We start from the raw sequence: 19545 nt of genomic DNA on the forward strand, positions 1-19545 counted from the left end.
TCGTAGGTCTCTCGGAAATAAATTCCCTCTGTCCAATCAGTTCTAATTACAGCTAAGCACTTAAATAGAGAGTTATACACACACAGACGCTTCCGTGTGTGCAGGCGACTCTCTGTAGCAGTGAGGGTGTGTATGTGCAGGAGGAGGGGAAAAGCGAGCCTGTTCATTACAATTTGTCTGTTGCCATCCAATGGAAACACGTGAGCTGCTATTGCAGATGCGAGGAGATGTTTGCCTTGCCCGTATTCCTTCCTGGGGAATGCCCCCCGCCTCGTTCTCGCAGGGAGAAGCTTCTCTGGGGGCAGCTATTGAACACTTTGCCTGTTCAGATACTCTTTTTCCCTAATCCTTTAAAGTCTGGTTTATGCTCCTGTGCCTTTCGTCTTTTTAAAAATCCCCCCTCCCTCTCCCTTAGTAGCTGTGACTGTGAAGAGGAGAGGCAGTGTCTCCCTCTATGTTGCTTTCCCAGGGTTTTAATACTGGAAGGGGAAGGGGGGGTGAGGGGGGACCGACACCCAAATGGATGCTGTGCCACCCTGCTTGTGTGACTAACGCTGCTGCTCTCTATTTCCATCAGTGTAACAATGACTACGTGCCCGTGTGTGGCTCCAATGGTGACACCTACCAGAACGAATGCTACTTGAAACAGGCTGCCTGCAAGCAACAGAGTGAAATACTCCTGGTGTCCGAAGGATCATGTGCGACTGGTACGTATAACGGGCTCCAGGCTGCCTGTGGACCTTGCCATGACCCTGAATGAAATAACCTGTGGATGCCAAAAGCCATTTGAATCCCTGCTTTGAATTCACTATGGGTCAATACTTTGCAGTTTTAGGCATAAGAAGTTGCTGCCATCCTTCCCTTTTAAGTTAATAACTTAGTATAGATTCACTCACAGTCTATGATAAAGTATACCCTTGACACTGTTTTGAAGAGTGCAGCACTGAAGTTGATTTCTTTTTTAATACGTATCTTGTGCTCCTGATCATCCTGTGCGATTCATGCACTTCTGAGCTGTTACGACAAGTAACTGGAAGCAGATTAAATGAGCAGATGTCTGATAAATGGGCATCTGGATTACCACAAACCTCTTCATAATCTGGAGAGATAGAACTGGAGCATTATTGCCTGCAATCCGGTTTCTTAGGGTTTTTTCTTATGCACGTAGGGCCGGATTCCCAGCTGGTATGATTCAACAGACCACTGGTTGTAATGAGCCCTGCTAATTTATACCAGCTGAAGATCTGGCCCAAAACACACTTTTGTTGTTGTTGTTGTAAGAATTCATTAAAGACTGTATGTGAAAACTGACTGGCATTTGAGACATCTTTGCTTAACTCTGAGCATCGTGAGCTATTTGTGTCTCTGCTTTTATGAGACAGCTAGATAGGTGAATGAGCAAAATCAGTCAGGAAAACCGAATCGCTTACGTGCAGGAGTTCTTGATGTTTTTCTTTTGTGCTCAGTATCTGTTAGAGGTGGGCAGTGAAGTTCACTTGAAAAGAGCAGGAGGAGTAGGTCTTTGTTCTTGAGAGAGTTCTTTAAACTTAAAGCAGAATTTTTTCTTGGCTGAGGATGGAGGAGTCAATAAAAAGTGCATTAGACAAACTTTTTTGCAGTGCTGTAATTTTGTGTTTCCTACACCTGAGAGAGAATAAACTTCTTTCCCTGGAAACTGTTCTTTTCTGAAGCTGTTCCCTGACAGTTTTCAAGAGGAAAAAAAGCATACACTACAATTTTTTTGTCTATATATTGGTATTAAATGGAGCTCAGGCTGACAAAGCCTATTGTGTAGGATTTGTTCAACTTAATAAACTCTCAGCAGAGCAACTGTTCTTTTTTGGTTTAAACTTTTTGATTAAAGGGATAACTTTAGTGCATTGCTACATCTTTTCTTAAACTTGCTTGCCTACTGGCAATGGCTGTGTTGGAATCATTCCCTCTGAAACACAATGTGAATTTCAGAAACAGAATTTCAGAAACAGAGGAGGGAAGAAAGGGCGGGGGGGGGGAGGGAAAACAAAACAAAACCAAAAACACGGGGGGCGCTTTCTTCAAGTCTTGGTCATTTGGCCTCTTTTTTCCTTCTCCCAAGGAGGAGGCTCAGTGGAGAAGGGAGCATCCATGTACCTCAGGTTTTCCCTGTGGGATGGGGCAGAGAGAGGGTGCACAGGACCACCGGAGACCTGGGCTGCTGAGATTATTCCAGCAGTGGGCAGCCCTCCTGGCTGTGGCTGGCAGGGGTCTGGGCATTGAAGGGTAAGGGCAGGAGGAGAGTTTTCCTCCAAAGAGCCAGAGAATATGGTAGTTCATCGTGGGAAGTGGGTGACAGCAGGCATTCATTTTTTATTTATTTTTTTTTTTTTTGCTGGGGAGACCTGGCGCACCTGGAAAAGCAGCGCTTCCCAGGGCCGTGAGGGCATCGTAACGAAGACACCCTTCTTTCCTCGGCAGCTCATTTGGGAAAGAACATCAGGGCAGAAGAAGCATCACACTATCATTTTCTGTTCTCTTTTCCAGCCCCCTTTCGCATCTGTCCCACACAGTCTTGCTGTGTAAATTTACTGTTTTAAGCAATTCTTGTGACAGGTTTATTTAAATAAAGGTTTTCCTTTTTTTAACTTTGAATCATGATGGCATGTACAAGCCAGTTCAGATCCACCAGACCTTGCTGACAGTGAAATAGATCTAACAGTTCATAGGGTAATTGGATCCCAAAGCAGCCTTTTCAAACTCTTTGTTTTAATCTTGATGCTAATAAATGCATAACCCCTCCACTAAGGGGGAGGATGGGATGACAACCTCCCTCCCTTCCCTGCAAAAGAAACTCCTCTTATGGATTATTTTCGGTAACCCAACATGTGTGTGCATTTCTGTGCTTTGCCTTGCTTAGAAAGTTTCGTAGTGAAGCTCTGGGCTTGGCAACTTCATGATGTTGCGCTTTCTAAATTTGTGACTCTCATCATTCCAGCCAACAAAACATCGAGCAGAGAATAAAATAAAGGACTCAATTAAGAAACTCGGCAACAACCTGAGGAAAAATAGCATTTTAATCCTTTATCTAAATACTTTGGATAATAGTAATTTCAGTGGTTTATTCCAGCTTGTTGTGATCTGATGAGATGTCACTGTTTTGTAAAGATAATGACATGAATTTTCAATTGGTCTGGCCTCAAACAAAGGGGTTAAAAAATGATCTTTGATGGTGAGGGTTTAGTAGTGGCCAAGTGAAGTAATTTTGCACAACTGTTGGTATCAAAGCTTTATCAGTCTCAGTACAACAAAAACGAGGCACAGGCTTATGAAGATGTTATAGCACTCCAGTGCTTATGTTATTTTAGTCTGATACAGAGACTTTAAAGAAAAAGAGTTGAGCCTAAGATGGCTTGAGTGAACTATGTTCAGATTAGATCTCTGTAATTTAGCCAGGGATGACATCAAACGTAAGGTACACTGTAATACACTTAACTGAACAGTCTTGCTTTGCATGCTTACAGGACATACTGTAGCACATGAATATAAATTTCTTTCTGTTCTTTTCTCAGATGCTGGCTCAGGATCTGGGGATGGAGGTAAGAGCCATCTTTTAATATTTCTGTGTTTATGTGTACACCCGTCGTCTTTCACAATTTCAGGTTGTAAGTGGATATGCTTTTTAGTTTAGTTGTTACACTACATATTGTCTTTCATTTAGCTTTTTCTCTGAAAAATGTGGCATTTTGCATTTTAGTCAAACTGGAACCTAATAATGACATGCTGTTTTCTAGGGAAATTCAGAAAGCTGTGTTACTTCTATTAGGACTTGGAATTATTCATAGGTTGTGCTAGGAGCTCTATCTCCATCTACTGTTACAGTTGCATTCATTTGTTTTATGTTTAGAGTAATATTTCTTTTTCTTTTGTTTTTAAAACATGAGCTAAACCCTTGGCTCCTCCTCACAAGAGGATTCAAGCCAAATATTTTGTGGTAACGGAGGGCATTCTTTCAAAGATATGAAGAAATGTCACAGGGGAAGAACAATGTGTTTTTATAGGAACAGCAGCAGCAAAAATGAGCATGGATATAGTCCAAACACTTTGCTGCATATAGGGGATACTGTAAAATGTAGGCCAACTTGCATTTAAGTTTGGTTTGGTTTTGTTTTTTATTCCTTAGGTGGTGTTATTTATGGATTTGCTTGTGTAACACTGGTCCTAGGCTTTGTGATCGATCCTACTTGGAAGTATAAGTGTTGGGTCTGGGGAGTGCCCTGCCTTGGGGCAGGGAACATGAGTTTTGGGAGCTACTTGCATGATGGGGCTGGTGGGTCAGGCTTCTCCAGGGGCTGGGAGAGCCAGGGTTACTTTGGGTGGCTACGGTCCTTAAGAGTTACCCTCATTTCTGCCCAAGCCCCGAGTAAGCTCTAAGAGCCCCTTGGCAGAAGAAGGGCAAGGTCAGCATCAGTCTGGGATGCTGCTGGGCTCCTCTGGCTGGGGCAGCGACCAGGAGCTGAGCCAGCATTCTGCATAAGATACACACAGCAGGTCTGGGCTCTTACCCAGTTTCATGGCTGCTCCTGGCTGGATTCAGGTTTTTCAAATACAGTCCCATTATTTGGCAAAGTAGTCCTCTTGTAGTTTTGGTAACCAGTACATTAGAAAGCGCAAGTGTAGGTAAAGTATTATTTTTACCTATGGTCAACAACATGAGTGTGAGGCACTTGCAAGGGACCTAATTTTCCAATAGTGGACTCATGCTGTTTCTAGAAATCAGGACACTTTAAGATGTTTCAAATTTGGCTCCCAAAAAAACTACAGTCTAAAATATTGCTATTTGTTTTCAAAAGTTTTGTCTAATTACTCATATTTTACTCGTCCTTTTAAATTGTCTTTTTAATCTGATAGACCAAAGATATTCCTTATTCAGTGCTTAACAGAAGTGTAAAATTTGATTTATATTTATGATAGGGTTCTTACACATATGGCCAGTAAATAAGTTTTCAAATTAAAGTAGTCACGCATAATTCATCATGTATGTATGGAGGAAAACAGATAAGATTTCCAGTTTGTTTTATAACTGGGGGAGGTGGGAAAACAAATTTGGCCACTTTCTAACAGTAATGAATTCCATACTGAAAAAGTATAGGAATTCAAAAGCACGATTTCCAAACGGTTTCACGTTAAAAGCTGAGTTTGACAAAAGACAAGCAGGATAGGACCTTGGGGACTGACTGGGCAGATAGTAAGGGAGCAGATTTGTGAAGGAGACAGAACCAAGTTGGTGTGTGTGTTTAAAGGTCTACAAAGCTGCCTTGTATTATTCAAGATTTAGTAGGCAGCCACGGCTGTTCTTAAAGTACAAAAGTATATTTATGTGCTCTAAGAAGCTAAATCCAGCCAAGTAAATGTTGTCACTACATCACTCTTTACTAGACACGGTCTTGTTGTAAAAGCTGTAATAAATTTTGGATGTCATCACAGTAAGTCTTGTAAAATCCACTTCAACAATCATGAGTGGGATGTTTTTCTATGAGAAGCCTGTGGTCTTAGGCAATCTTGTGTGTTTTCTGTCTTCATGAAAATTTTCCTTTCTTGCACTTCTTCAAGAAGTCTTGGTGAACAAACTGCTAACCAATGTAGCATCATTTTTTTTTGCATAACTACAACCATAGAGACCCTCCTGTCTGGCTGTACCTCTGCCTAAATCAGGGAATGGTGCTGTGCTGGATGCTGTAGGTGTCAGAAGTGCTGGATATGTCTGCAGTGAGGTACCTAACAGATCTTGGATGCTGGGAGCCCTTAGGAACAGCCATTTCCTTGCTAATTTGTCCTGTTTTCTGTTGCTGTTGCAGTGCCTGCAGGATGCAGGCTAGTGCAACGCTTCAGCATTGCTGTTGGCTCTATGTTGCGTCTATATATGTTGTGCTTTTCAGAGCTGGCAGACTTTCTGGCAAAGTTCAGTTTGGTGTGGCTGTTGTGGTCTGTCTTTGGGAGGTTTGCTGAAGCGGGGGAGAACCAAGCTGGGACCCCTGCAGGACCACTGTGGGCATGGGCAGGCTGAGCACCATCTTCTGGGTATGGTGGATTAGGAGGCTCTGGCTGAAAAGATTTTTCAAAAAGGGAAAGGGTGGATGGACTTCTACTTGAAGGTACCTAAAAGGACTGATCCTTTACTCTGAATTACGGAGGACTGTCCTTAGCAGCAGGAATCTCTGCCTCTCAACACTTACAGCTTCTTACCAGAGCCCTTCTGTATTACTCCCAGGGGTTCCCTTAGTGTTTTTGTGTATCACTCCACAAGCTGTGAGATGAGGAAACCAGCTTTTCAGCAGAGTTATATCTCATTGGATTTCTGGTCTGGATTGGATTTCTTGGGTTGGATTTGTTTGGTCTGATAAGGTACACATCTAGTAGGAAACTAACTCAAATTGCAAGCTAGTAAAGGACATCATGTTTTTCTGGTTCTTGGAACATAGCAAGTTTCTTGCTCTGTGGTGGTTTCCCCCCGTGACTGATACCAGTTGGGCCCTCAGTACTGCTTCTGATTCAATGGAGCTCTTGTGAAGTGAAATGCTAACTGGTTGATGCTTTAGAAATTGCTGGAAAGGGTGTGGTGCGATGGACGGACGCACACAAACACGGAGTGTGGTCACACAAGCCCTCTTTTCTCAGGAAATTGGGGAGACCAGAAACAGTATAGCCAGAGGCCGTGTTTTGCCTGCCATGTTTCCCTTCCATGCATTCCTATTTGGGTGTGCAGAGAAGTCTTCTCAATTTATTATTTAGGATTTGAGGATTTCTGCCTTACTGTCAGGGATGCTAGGATCAGAGGGGTCCCAGCTTCTTAGCACTTTAATGATCTTGAGGGCTTTCCAGAGGTGATCTAATCCTGCAATATGCAACAATAGCATACAAAAGTCCCCTATTTGTAAAGTAATGGGAGAATCTTAATCTCATTTGACTACTGAGTCTTTTGAGGATATCTAGTAAACGAGTAAGAACAGTAGGTGTTCAAATTTCTTACTGCAGAAGACATTTTTCCCTGTAAATGAAGACTAAAAATGCAGAATCAAGAGCCATTTCTGTTTTGATTGCAGAAGCTGGGGCTATGGTTTGGAATTATTTAAAAACCCATATCCCAGAAAGATCCTAATCAATGGCAGAAAGAATGAATGTGAAAGAGTTTATACAGAGAGTAATTTAAAGAGATTCCATTCATTTTCATCTACGCTGTTCTCTAGACAACTGGGTTTTTTTAGAACCCAATGATTCATGTTTTAGTCTTGAGCAGCTTCATAATGAATTCTTGCTCGTTTCCTAGCTTCCTTCAAACAGCAACAAACTCAAGATGCAGTATTTCATTATAGCTCTTAATGTGCTAAGAACACTTGCTTTCTTTTTTACTTTGAAACTCCTTGGTTTCTTTCTTACATTGAACACTTCTTTTCTCTCCCTGCATTATCTATATTCTTAGCTCTGTTGATTGGCTTGTATTCATAGTCCGATGGATTTACTGTGGGTGTCTATTGCACTAGGCGTTTCTGTGATCCCCAGCACAGCAGCGCATAAACACCTATGTTGAATTTGTTTCAGAGCTCCATTCAATTTCCATTCAAGTCCTACTGACTTCGGTGGGAATTGCATTGGGCCCCTGGGTACGTGGATCTTATCCTAGTTTGATTTCTATGTTAATTCTTTATGATCTAGACAAAAGCAGAATGAAACAACAAGTCATAATTCATCGATATCATCGTCACCATTTATTTTACAGTAGCATCTAGAGGTGCTAATTATAGGATCAGGAATCCAGTGTGGTACACCCTCATACTGTGAGGCACTTCTTCACAGTGAGGGAGAGAATAAAATCTGTGAAGCAGAGTCTGGATATCCAAGCTGGGCAAAGGCTGGAAGTTGCATCACACTTCAGCGACTGAATTGGGAGTAACGCGTGCCACTTCACAGCCAAACCAGTGCTCTGTCTTTAGAACCACACTGTTTGTCAGCAGACCCATATGTAATCCAGAAAGAATCACAGATTATACTGTTCTTAAAGTTATTCCTAATTTCTTAGACAAACATGGAAATGAACAAATTTACAAGCCATTTTCTTTTCCCCCCTCTGTCTGTGTCTCTCGTTTTGTGTGTGTATTTTAAGGATGAGAGTGGCCTGTTTGTTTGTTAGTTCTTTCAATTTATCCCTTCAATCTTATCCAGAAAAATTGAAGTCCTGCAGCTCTTTGTAGGTGCCAACATGTAGATTTAATGATAGATTTGGAATTCTGGTCTGCCTTTCCTGTTGGCTTAGAGATGTGTGAGTAAACACATACATATTATAAACCTGTATGGAGCAGCAGTCATCTTGAAACACTAAGGCAGAGAAAATAGGGAGGAAAAAAATTAACACTTTGAAACCTGTATTATTTTTAAGGCAAACTGTAATGCAGCACGTGTATCTTTTTTTCTTTAATCAACAGGCAAATGGCTACTTTGACCCAATTGCATTTGTGCTTGTCTCCATGCTGATTTTGTATAACTAACTTGAATTCAACAGCTCTGCTGCTTTTCCACCAATTTCCCTTTCTGCTTTATTACAAGGATGATTGATGGGTGGGACTATGCAGAATACAATGAATATTGCTGTAAACACTGTCCTAGCAATAACGCTTGAGCCAAAATACACTGTAAAACCTAGAGTTTATACACGGCTTGAATGAAGCAGTGTATAAAATGCAGCGGTTATAGACACATGCATACGCACATGTTAGCAATATATGGGAAAATACTGGGAGTGTTCTTGTTTAACATCTGAAAGAAAGGGAATTAGTATTTTGAGCTACAGATCCTGTCCTTTCTTTGCCTGGGTGTATCTATCGGGTGATGCAGACTTCTCTCATGAGAATTGAGAATATCTGATGACCGCATGTGCCATCATCAACTGCAATAAGGTAATAGGAAAGCTTCTTCTACTCTAATTTCATTTGGGATGTATAATTTAAAGCAGCATCAGAAGGTACAGAATCAACTATAAGCAACGTGCACTGACTGGGTAAATACCTCTGGAGGGAATGTTTAAATCTTAAATGATTGACCTGACTGTGGATGGTCAAATATACGTCTCTTTTGTTAAACAGGTTTTTACCTTGTTAACCTCAGCATGGCACCGAGCCCAAACCAATAAGCTCTTTGAAAGGCTGGGTTTATTAGCTCAGGCTCTTCACTGTCCTAACGTGATTACACGACTTCTAGTTCAGGGCTGGTGCACATCTGACCTATATAAGAGTTAGGTCGGGAAAAGGCAGTTAATGTCTCTTTGTGGCCTTTAAAAATTAGGAAAGAATGAAGTTCCTATGTTTTTGTTGACTAGATGAGAAGCACTCGGGTATTCGCAAGTGCTGAATTTTTAGGTGCCTGCCATGGCGTTTTATGCTGGGTGGGATGCTTTAGCTGTTTTGTAAATCCTAGGAAGGTATGGGAACAACAGGAATACCCGCTTTTGGATTCTTCTCAGGCTCTCATTTGAGCTAAGTACTGAGCTAATCGACCCTGCCTGACTGAGATGTTCCAGCAAATCCCCACAGCTCCTGCGGGCTTGAAGCTCTCCAGGGATATATATAGAGTACCAGTTGAGAGACATTGGTTTTGGATTAGTTGCCTGGGTTCTGCCTATGTTTTGCTTGCTGCTTCTGAAGTTAGGATGCAAAAATCCCATGGAAAGTGATGCATTTTATCCCTGTGCTTGCTTTGTTATTAATGAGCCGAAGTCCTTGCCGTGTTCTTGGTGTGGATGCACAGCTCCCCTCAAGCAGTCTGTCAACACTGAGAAGTACCATGGGAAAGAGTTGACGCATAGTGAATGATCTGTGGTCCCATTTTCAGCCATTCATGCAAAACCCAAGAAAGTGAATAGAAGATGCCGTAAAGATCCACAGACTTTTGTAGGCGAGAAGTAGGAATGACGTCCATTCATAGCCTCTTTCCTAAATTATGCAGTCCTTTATGGTTTTTAGCACTTTTTTTAAGTAGTTCAGAGCACACAAAGAGACTGTGAATGGAAGATGCTTACCTACATCAAAAAATAGTGAGGATGCTCTGGTTTTGCTTTAAAATTCAAGATTGCCTGTCCACTTCAAAATGGAGTGAAAAAAAATCCAAAATATGCTGTCTAATCATGTGCAATCTGTAAATCCAGAAAAAACTAAGTCATCAAACCAGCAAACAAATCCCATGATACTCTGGCAAACAGATTAAAAAGGAGGCATCTGATCACAAATACTCACTTATTGGTCTGTCATTGTAAACACAGCAAAAGAGAGACGTAGTGGACTATATTTGTCTGCTACATCTCCGTAAACCTGGATTAATTTTCCCTGTGACAACTGTGGAGTCACTGGAGATTAGCTGTGATGACAGTGAGAGGCGAGTCTAGCCCACCATTTCACTTTCCTATGCAGGGATTCCTTCCCTAGGGAAGAAAAATGCTTCTCAAGCTTTCAAATAGCTCTATCATGCTTACTAGGAACCTTACTTCATGGAGTAAGAGCATGTGTTCAAGCACATGCTTAATTTTTATCACATGCCTAAATGCCGTTGACTTTAAAATTTCCTTCTGAATGTGGGTGTCTTGCACAAGAGGGGCCTGAGGCAGCCTTGGAGTGACCAGAACTTCTTCAGATCCTTGTGCGTCTCTTGGTTATATACTCTGTGGTTTAGTGATTGAAGAAGCTGATTCACTATGCACTTGCTTTGAACTGCTTTTGGCGTGACATAGGATTTTGTTAGATGCTCTCATGAGATCTTAAAAAGAACAAATGGGATGAAAACTGCCAAGTCTCTCTCAAGGTTCATGTACTTGCTTTTCTTTAACTCTTACATTTCAGGCCTCAGCTGCATCTGACAAATGTAATATATGCTGCATTAGATGTTTAAATTCCCTTTTGTCGAAGAGGCTCTCTTTCCTTTTGGAGATTGGGAAATAAAATGAGAAATTTTGCCTGCTGTCTTTGAAGTCAGGGGGAGTTTATCTTCAGGAATGACATGACTGATTCCCAGACACCTAGCAAACTGGAGATTGCCACCTACTTCATGTAAATGCACATACAGGACAAGTTTAATGAGTGCGGTGCAAGCTCAAGAATCCAGAAAAATTCATAATCAAATCCAGACAAGTTAAAATTTTATGGTACGGCACTACCAGTTCTTAAGAAGTTGCCACAAGTCTTTCAGCCCGGGTTTTTAATAGTATTGTAGAAGATGATTAGTTTTTCATTTAAAACACATACATAAAATGTTTTTAGTCCTCATTGCTCAGGAGACTACTTGAATAGAAGCCCAAAATGCTCAACAATAGAGAGATCTCAAAATTGCATTTTGAAAATAGCATGATTTGGAGAAGAAGAGGTCAAAACTCTTGCATGATATTTCATACGATTTTTTTAATGCCTTGGACTTCTTGATCCCATTTCTTCTATCTGCATAGGAGTCAGATAATGATGGTGCCTATTTAAACCTATTTAAAAAGCAGCTACGGAAGCAGGACCCTTTTTACCCCAGCAGCGCCAAATATCTTGCAGGCAGGAGTTTAAAGAGAGCTAGTTAAGAGACTTTAATGTTGGATTTTGATAAGTCTGAGAACATGGGAAAGTTCTAAAGGTCTGAGAGAATTTAGGTGTGTGGGTATTAAAAAGGCTAGGGGGAAAAACCCCACATATTTATAGGCCTGTCAATTTGACATAGATTGAGGTAAAGCAGGATGTGCAGACCCGGACCTGCTTAATAAAGAAATAAACGATAACTAATGCTGAGCAATATGGGCTGAGGTAATAGATTTTTGTCAACTAATTGAAATGTTATTTATGAAGCCTCAAGTTTTCTTGATAAAGACAACAGTATTGATGTAATGCACGTGGACGTCAGTGAAGTATTTGGCATGCCGCTACATGCCACTATGATTAAGGAATAAGAATCATGCATAATTAACGTGGTACACAATTAGTGGAGTAAGAATTGCCTTTCACAATATAATTACAAATATATTTATAATTATTAGATGGACAGCGCAGGGATCAGTCTCATGCTATTTATTTGTTTTACCAGTGACCTGGGTGGGCACATTATTTCCTCATTTGATCAGGTTCTCAGCAGATATAACTGGGGAAGTAAGAAATGAACAGTTCATTGACACAACCCAATCTGATTTATTAGGTGCACTGGTGCAAGAGCAGGCCTTCTGATGTGGCCAAACGTAAAAGCCACAACCACAGAACAAAGACAGGAAACCAGAGGAGCGAGGTAGGGAACCCCCCCTGGAAACAGTGATGCTACAAAGAAAGCTGGAGCCTTGGTGGTTAGTGGGCTCATTGTGAGAGTGCTCTGCAAACACAGCAGGCCAAAGGGCCACCATTATCCCGGTATATTTAAGAAGCAGACTATTGAGCAGGGGTAAGGATGCCAAATTACCTGTAGCAGAGGTAGTGCCTGCAGCTCCAAAGGGGTGAAGGCTGTGCACAGCCAAGGGTGGTGGCTGGCAAGCAAGCTTTGCCACGAAAGCTTTGATGCCCTTAGCTCTGTCAAGGGAAAGGCAAGGGGTGCGTAGGTCACAGTCAGTAAGTGCCAGTGTGGGGAAAATAAATGAGCACCGGGGCTTTTTATGCTGACAAACAAAGGTCTAATGAGATGCCAGGCTGGCAATTAAAGCTAGACAAACTCAGAGTAAAGTTTAGATGCATGTTTGTAAATGAAGGCAATAGCACATAGAAGTAAGTGATTACAAGTTATGTGGGGGTTCTGTGTCACTTGGATGTCTAGATTGCTCTGCTCAAACAAGGATGAATTTAGAAGTCCAGGGCTGCTGTCACATGGGAGGTCACACCAGATGATCAGTGGACCCTTAATTCTAGGTACCATTAATTTAGTTGACACATGAAATAGGCTGCTATTAGCCGATTTTGTTCAGCAAGATTTCTGTGTTAAGCGGTACGGAAAGGGATTGATTATGTGGATATGTTTGTTCATTTCAAAATCCACACAAGTGTTTTTCTCTCTGCCCTCTCCCTTCTCATTGTGTTCATTTACATATGCAGGTAATGTAAGAGATGTGGGCTTTAGTAGCAAGTGGAAAAACCTCATGCATAATGTTCTGCTAATTGCCCTGTATTTAAAAATAGGCCACGCTACACTGCATTTCATCCTGAGACTTCTTCATGTTGTCTGGCACTGGATAACTTCAGCAGCTCCCAATCTCATCTGAGTCATGACAGGCCCCTTTGGGCTTCTCTCTGTCCTGCAGTGCTGCTCTGATTCCCAGTGTAATTACTCGTCTACCCCCAGCTGGTGCTTGGAGGGATCTTCCTGTGGAGGAAGATCACCGGTTCTTTCTGGAGGATCTGTCCAGGATCCTTTTCCTTCCTATTTCTCTTGATGTAAGAGGGTGGGAGCAGAGGGGAGGTTCACAACCGAAGAGCTCTGAAGTTGGAACCTGTATGATTATGATTAATTTGATTTTTATCTGTTGATTACAAAACCTCCCCGGCTTTGATGTATTACTGTATGTGATGGGTTTGGGAGGTGAGGGAGAAGGTACCAGAGCGGGCTGCAATTGCTTTGGCTCATATATGTTGTCCACTGGACAGAAGCACATCTTCGTCTTTGTTATAATAGAGCCTTTATAAACAGCTTATTCTTTTGTACAGTGCCTGCAATTTTCATCAAAAGAGGAGGGAGCCAGTTACACGAATCACAAGGCCAGTGCAGGACAAGTCTATGCTGTAATTCGTTTAGACAAATGTTGAAGTAAATTGATGGACTCAGGTTTATTTAGATTAGTGGCCTTTTGAAAAATGAGTTGTCCTATGTGTACAATTTTTCAATCTGTTTACATCTAATTAGCTGTTCAGAATGGCTAAAATTAAGCAATGTCACTTGTAATGCATTCAGAGGTGAAGATATGATAAAACAGGCTCTTTTATAATCTCTTCAGCAAGTGGCTTGGAGCACTGGCATAGTGTGAACTGAGGGCGTATGGAAGATCAATCTGTAACATGGAATCAAATGTAATCAAGCTGCAATCTCACAAATGTAGTGAATAGTCTAGAGCATTTCTCTTGTACTGATTCAAAGAGGGAGCAAGTTTTTCTGTCATCCTCTCTCATGACTCCTTTTCAGTAGATTTGCCTGCCTGGCTGGGGCATCATGTTGGGGTGACTGCCCCTGTACACTGGCATCTTTAGCTGTTTTGCTATTGATTCCTGCGGGCTAGATATTCCTCCCTGGAGACAAGTCATTTGAACAGCTTGAAATCTAAAAACTGACTGCTGCAATGTCAGGTTTCTAATTCTGCAGCTCAGCTGACAGCTCTGGAAAGTCCCTATCAAAGGCAGAAAATACAACACTCTTCAGCAGACTTTGTTCTGCTACCATACGGCCTCAATTCTATTTTACTGCTCCAAAGCCTCCAGGCTTTTACATGTTTCTGACTGAAAATTCTGCTATTAATATGTAAGCTTCTCAGCAATTAAGCTGCGCTTGTTGCTGCATCAGTGCTTTTAGACTGTGACCAGCAAGCAGCACCCTCTCTACAGCAGCAGCAATTTAGTTCTCATGCTTAGTCATGGATACACGTCTAAGGAGATTTTGGCATGGGTTTTCTCAAATATTTTTTTTTTAAGTTTTTGTTAGTCTTTTCTTTCTTCCTTTGCTCTCCGAAGGCGTTCGCTAGTAATGTGCAGAGCACTCACCTGCCCTTGTGTAACAATCCCCGAGACTTACGGGATTCGAGTATTTGTCAAACTGTGAGCTTTCCCACGGTGAGTATAAGGTGCTGTCACCTGGCTCCTGCCTCCAGCTCCCTACCGCATGGCACAGCAGTGCTGTCTCCTCTCAGCTGGCCATTCAGCCCCGTAGCACACGGCGTCATGGAGTATGGGCAGGTTCCCCTGCCCCATTTGTGCAAGGAGCTTCAGGGTGGCCGTGCCCCCCCCCCCCCCCCCCCCTCCTTTGGTGTCCCGTCACTCTTCCTATGACCTGATGTGCCAGGATCAGTGGTGATGCACCTGAGTATACATGCAGGAAATGAAAGCTCAGCTTAGTGGCCCAGGACTTCAGGGGCAGGGTACTGCCGTTCGCTCAGGTGCCACAAAATCAGCAGAAGGGGGCCTTTAAAGGCTGGTGGAGGATTGCCCTGTGAAGCCTTTGCAGGCAGCACTGGAGAGGCGCAACAGGTGACTTGGTGACAGCGCAGCTCGTGGTATAGATGGCCTGGCCAAGCATTCCGTGGGTGGGAATCAGGCCAGAAGCTTCTACCTAGACAACAGCAGTGAAAAGGCCAGCTGACACCTGCCCAGGCACCTTTGTCATTATAACCCCTTCTGAGCCAGCTCCCTCGGGTACTGCCCGTAGCTGGTTTCTGGCTCATTACATTTCCCCAAAAGAACTGAGGCTGCTCGGCAGTTACGAGGTCAGACCGTGAGATCTCGGGTGCTGGACCCGTGCCAAGCTTGGCTCCATCCTTGCTGTCAGAGCTCTTGCTGGCTTCATCCTGGGGTTTCTCCCCTCCTGCCCCAGTGGTGGTGACTGTCCCCTTGCTGTGGCAATGGTGGCTGGGCCAGGCAGGGTTCCCTTGTGTCAGTAGGGGGAGCTCGCATCTTGCCTGTGCTGTGGGTCTTGGAAAAATATGTTTGGGTATTTTCCTTTGATTTTTCATTTACCATTCACATGGTATGCTCTATCAGGCTGTATCCTGTGGAGTGGATCAAATCTGAGGCCCTCAATCCCAACACTTCAGCATTCTCCTAAAGATGAGGGATGCCAAATGCCTAAGCAGTTTCTATAGGCAGCAGCAACAACGTTTGTTTCAAAACCAGAGCGTTTTACATGGAGTGGAACTCTTCTAACCAGTAGAGTAAATGTGTATCTGAGCCCGTTAATGTTACTTAGGGGTTCAGGTTGGAAAGCTGCAGCGTGCTCTAGCTTCTCTGCTATCAGGTACTATTTGCTGGATGTCTTTAGCTGGATGACAGGTGCTTTGGGGCTGAAATTTTCCTTATATTGTTCAGAGGGATTTTCTTGGATTCTTTTTTTATTTGAAAACAATATCATGAGCCATTTTTGAATTGGCAATAACATGTATGAAGTGAAATATTTTAAGACATCCATTTTTACTATTTGAAAACAGCAGTTTTGACAGGCATAAGCTAGTGCAGGGCAGGCTTCAACAGGATTTTTCTGTTTTCTCTGTGCCTATCCATCTATCTTCTTCCTGAGGTTTAAGTATCTCCTTTCCATCTCAACTCCTGTGCTACAACATTTGTTGGTTAAAAGAGATGCTCTTGATTTCACTTGGCAGTAAGGCAGTTGTGTTAAACTAAGCCTGTTTACAGAGGTCAACTAGATTAAAAATAATCTGTGTTTTACTAGTCTCAAGCCAGTGCCAGGGCTGACAAAAAAGTACCCTTAATTTGGAAGTAATGCTGAGAAAAACTATTTGTAATTTATATTTTGGAAAAAATATCTGAAGTAATTTTCTAGACCATTATGGCTATTTGAAAACAATTATAAACATATAACACAAGAAGGTTCAAAGTTGATAAGCAAATGGAAGAAGCCTCTACACATAGTAGCCTGGAAATCCACCAGGCTACTTCATCATATTTTCCTGCCTTCATCTTTAGGTTTTCCTGCTTCATTCCTTTTCAACTTAATTTGTAGGAAGGAAAGATACTGCTTTTTCTTAACTAAAGAATTGAACAGCTGCTAGGGGCAGGGAAAATGGTGGCACATTTAATCTTTCATGAGACATTTTAGAAGTCTCTTCTTACGTGAAGAGATTACTTGTGCAACCTATGTAATTAGGAATACACACACACCCCGTTTCTCTTAGGCGATACATGGTGGTGAGGCATATAATCTGCGTTTTTTCCCTTCCTCTAAAAGTGCCGTGACTTCAGGATCAGGGCCTCAGAAAGTCATCTCTGCTGTTTCTGTGTTTAATGGTGTAGTAGAACTAACTGATGATATGCTATTAATTTAAAGGGATGTAGAAGGAATGTAAGATCCTCAGCAGACTCTAATCTGACAGCAGGTGAGCAGTGTGGGGAGCTGTCAGATTGCACGAGTTGCTAAAGTCAGGTTAAATTAGTGCCCAGCTACTTGTACAGTGGTAGTAAGTGCTAGCACATATGATACAAGTGTCACTGTGTAAATGCCTGCAAATTCCAGTCTTAAATTAATGCACAGAGAATTCATTTAGCCATGTCACTTGTCAAATGGCAGTGTCTCGGAATGAGGCCAGCAATGAAAGTTCTTTGTGTATTTTAGGACTTGGTGTCACTTTTAGTGTCATTTGTAAGGGGTTAGACTGGTTCAGCTTGACGTCTCAGCTGAGTTTATAAACATGCTAAAAGTTCCAGCGACCCTCATCTTTGTTACCTCTCATGAGGATAAATTGTGAGTAAGGTGCCATCATCTCATGGGGACAAAAGTAAGCATGCTTTTATAATCATGTATATACATAAAGAAGAGAGGGAGAAGATGCTGCAGGGCACCCTGGCCTGATGATCAGCTTTTGGGAACACTGCTCAGGGCTGCATGTTAGGTGGGCTCAAGAGAGGCAGTGAAGGAATACACTGAAGCACAGAAGAAAGAACCAGCAGTGAGAGGGGAAAGTTCTGCCCACTTACTATGGTTGCATTGTTACTGTCTGGAAAGTTTTAGTGCCAGAGGGCTTCATACAAGACAGCAATCCTGAAAATATAGTGGAGAAGGTTGTGTTAGAGAACTTCTCTTCCTTTAATGTGAGCTGTCGCACCAGGCTGCTGTAACGCAGCTCTTAGCAGTAGCAGACAGTTATGCCATAAACACAGTTGAGACAAATGTAATGTATTACCAGAGGCAGCCAGCAGATGCTTTGTGTAGACCTTAGTCTGCTGCTGGCCAGATTAATTTTTGAGATACATTATATTGTATTATTTTTAAACAAATATGTTTAGAAGAATAATCCTGTGCTAGCTTGAGTTTCTTCAAAGTGCACAACAAAGATTCCCCTCTCTTGAAGGAAGGGCGAAATTTGTGCTTTTTAATAGCTCCTGTTGTAATCACCGATTCACCTTATAGTTTGCAGGCGTTGTAGAGGATTAGCTACAGAGTACTCCAGAGGTGCTCTTCAGTTGTCATCCTACAGCTGACAATGTCAATTGAGGGAGAAGAATGTAGGTGAGAAATGCAAATAAGCCAAAGAGTGAAAATGCTACTTTTTCCTTAGCTTGTCTTTCAAAAGCACAAGATACAATTTCTGATCTTTTAAACCTACCCATGAATGAAAGCACATCAGTGAGCGCTCCAAAACATTTGGCTACTAGTATCTCCTATATAGAACCCATTCTGCTTATTAAAAGCTGCGCCTCAGCTTTTATGCTCAGAATAGTAATATTGTAAAAAATTCAAGCTTTCAAGCCAACCACAGTATCCTTGTGATGAAAAGAAGAGAAAGGTCAGTGAAGCTTGTCCTTGATGAGAAACAATCCCAACTGATGCACAGAAAACTAAAATGGTAAACTAAGCTGTGCTCACGTGTGGCAAACACAATCAAGCTTTTCACTCATTTCAACTGCTTCTGGACAATTCTTTTCAGCTAGGTCTAGTCTTCAGCTGGGCTTAATTGAGAAGCTGGTTTTGCTAATAAATTTGTATGAGTTTACTGGCCCCGGCAGTTTTCACTGTAATGCACTCAGTATATTATATTAAAAATGTATATCACAGCTGAAGCAGTTTTGTTAAACAAGCTTTAATGCAGCATCTGCTTATTTGTGCCTTGGGGATGTGAGACAACAGCAAACTGCTTACTGCTTGAGAAATCAGCACACCACCACAGGCGTTGCTCTGGTGTTAGAAGTCAGGGCAATGCCTTAATCTGGATGCGGATCAAATTGTTGTGTTGATAATTAGAAGACAATAAGCCTGCATGAAATTGAACCAAGATGTATTAAAATCAGGTAGTAATTCTCCTTAATGCTGACTGGAAGTAAGCCATGTCAGAAGGTAACCAGAATGCATTATTGTTTGCCATTATAAAAAGGTCCATTTAAATAGCTCTCTGTCACCTAGGGCTATTTAACCTTTTGTAGGTATGAACATTACAAGGGAGCCTAATGCATATTTTGTGTGCATTATTGTGCATAAATGCATGCCCCCAATTTTTATGTTCCTATGTGCGAATTCATCACGAATCAGGCCGGGGTCAATGTATTTCCAAATCATGTCACTGGTGATAGCCAGGAGCAGCTATTTCCAAAGAAGGCGAAAGAAGCTTCATCCTTGAGCTACCCTAGAGGGAAATCTCTTGCTAAAACCTACCAATGAACGCTTGGCTTCTGCGTTGAGATAGGAGTATAAACGTGAACATGAATGGTCTCATTTAAGAAAATGTGTTTGTATGTGAGAATCAGCTGTGAATATGCCTATATGCTGGGGTCTGGCGATATGATAATGAGCTTAATGGTGATCCCTTTGCTGAATGAAACCTGTTTCCCTAGATGTCCTCTCTTCCTAAGATTCTGAAAGCTGAACACAAGACCC

General features: G+C 42.0%; 1 protein-coding gene across 1 annotated transcript in view; it reads left to right on the top strand.

The window, feature by feature from the left end:
• Positions 1-19545, top strand: part of TMEFF2 (transmembrane protein with EGF like and two follistatin like domains 2) — a 132234-nt gene that overhangs the window by 7216 nt on the left and 105473 nt on the right. The window contains exons 3-4 of the mRNA XM_074145983.1: positions 578-707; positions 3546-3572. Coding sequence (XP_074002084.1) covers positions 578-707; positions 3546-3572 — 157 coding nt within the window. The remainder of the gene's footprint in view (positions 1-577; positions 708-3545; positions 3573-19545) is intronic.

Source organism: Numenius arquata, chromosome 3 (assembly GCF_964106895.1).
Source record: "Numenius arquata chromosome 3, bNumArq3.hap1.1, whole genome shotgun sequence".
In the NCBI taxonomy this organism is placed as follows: Eukaryota; Metazoa; Chordata; class Aves; order Charadriiformes; family Scolopacidae; genus Numenius; species Numenius arquata.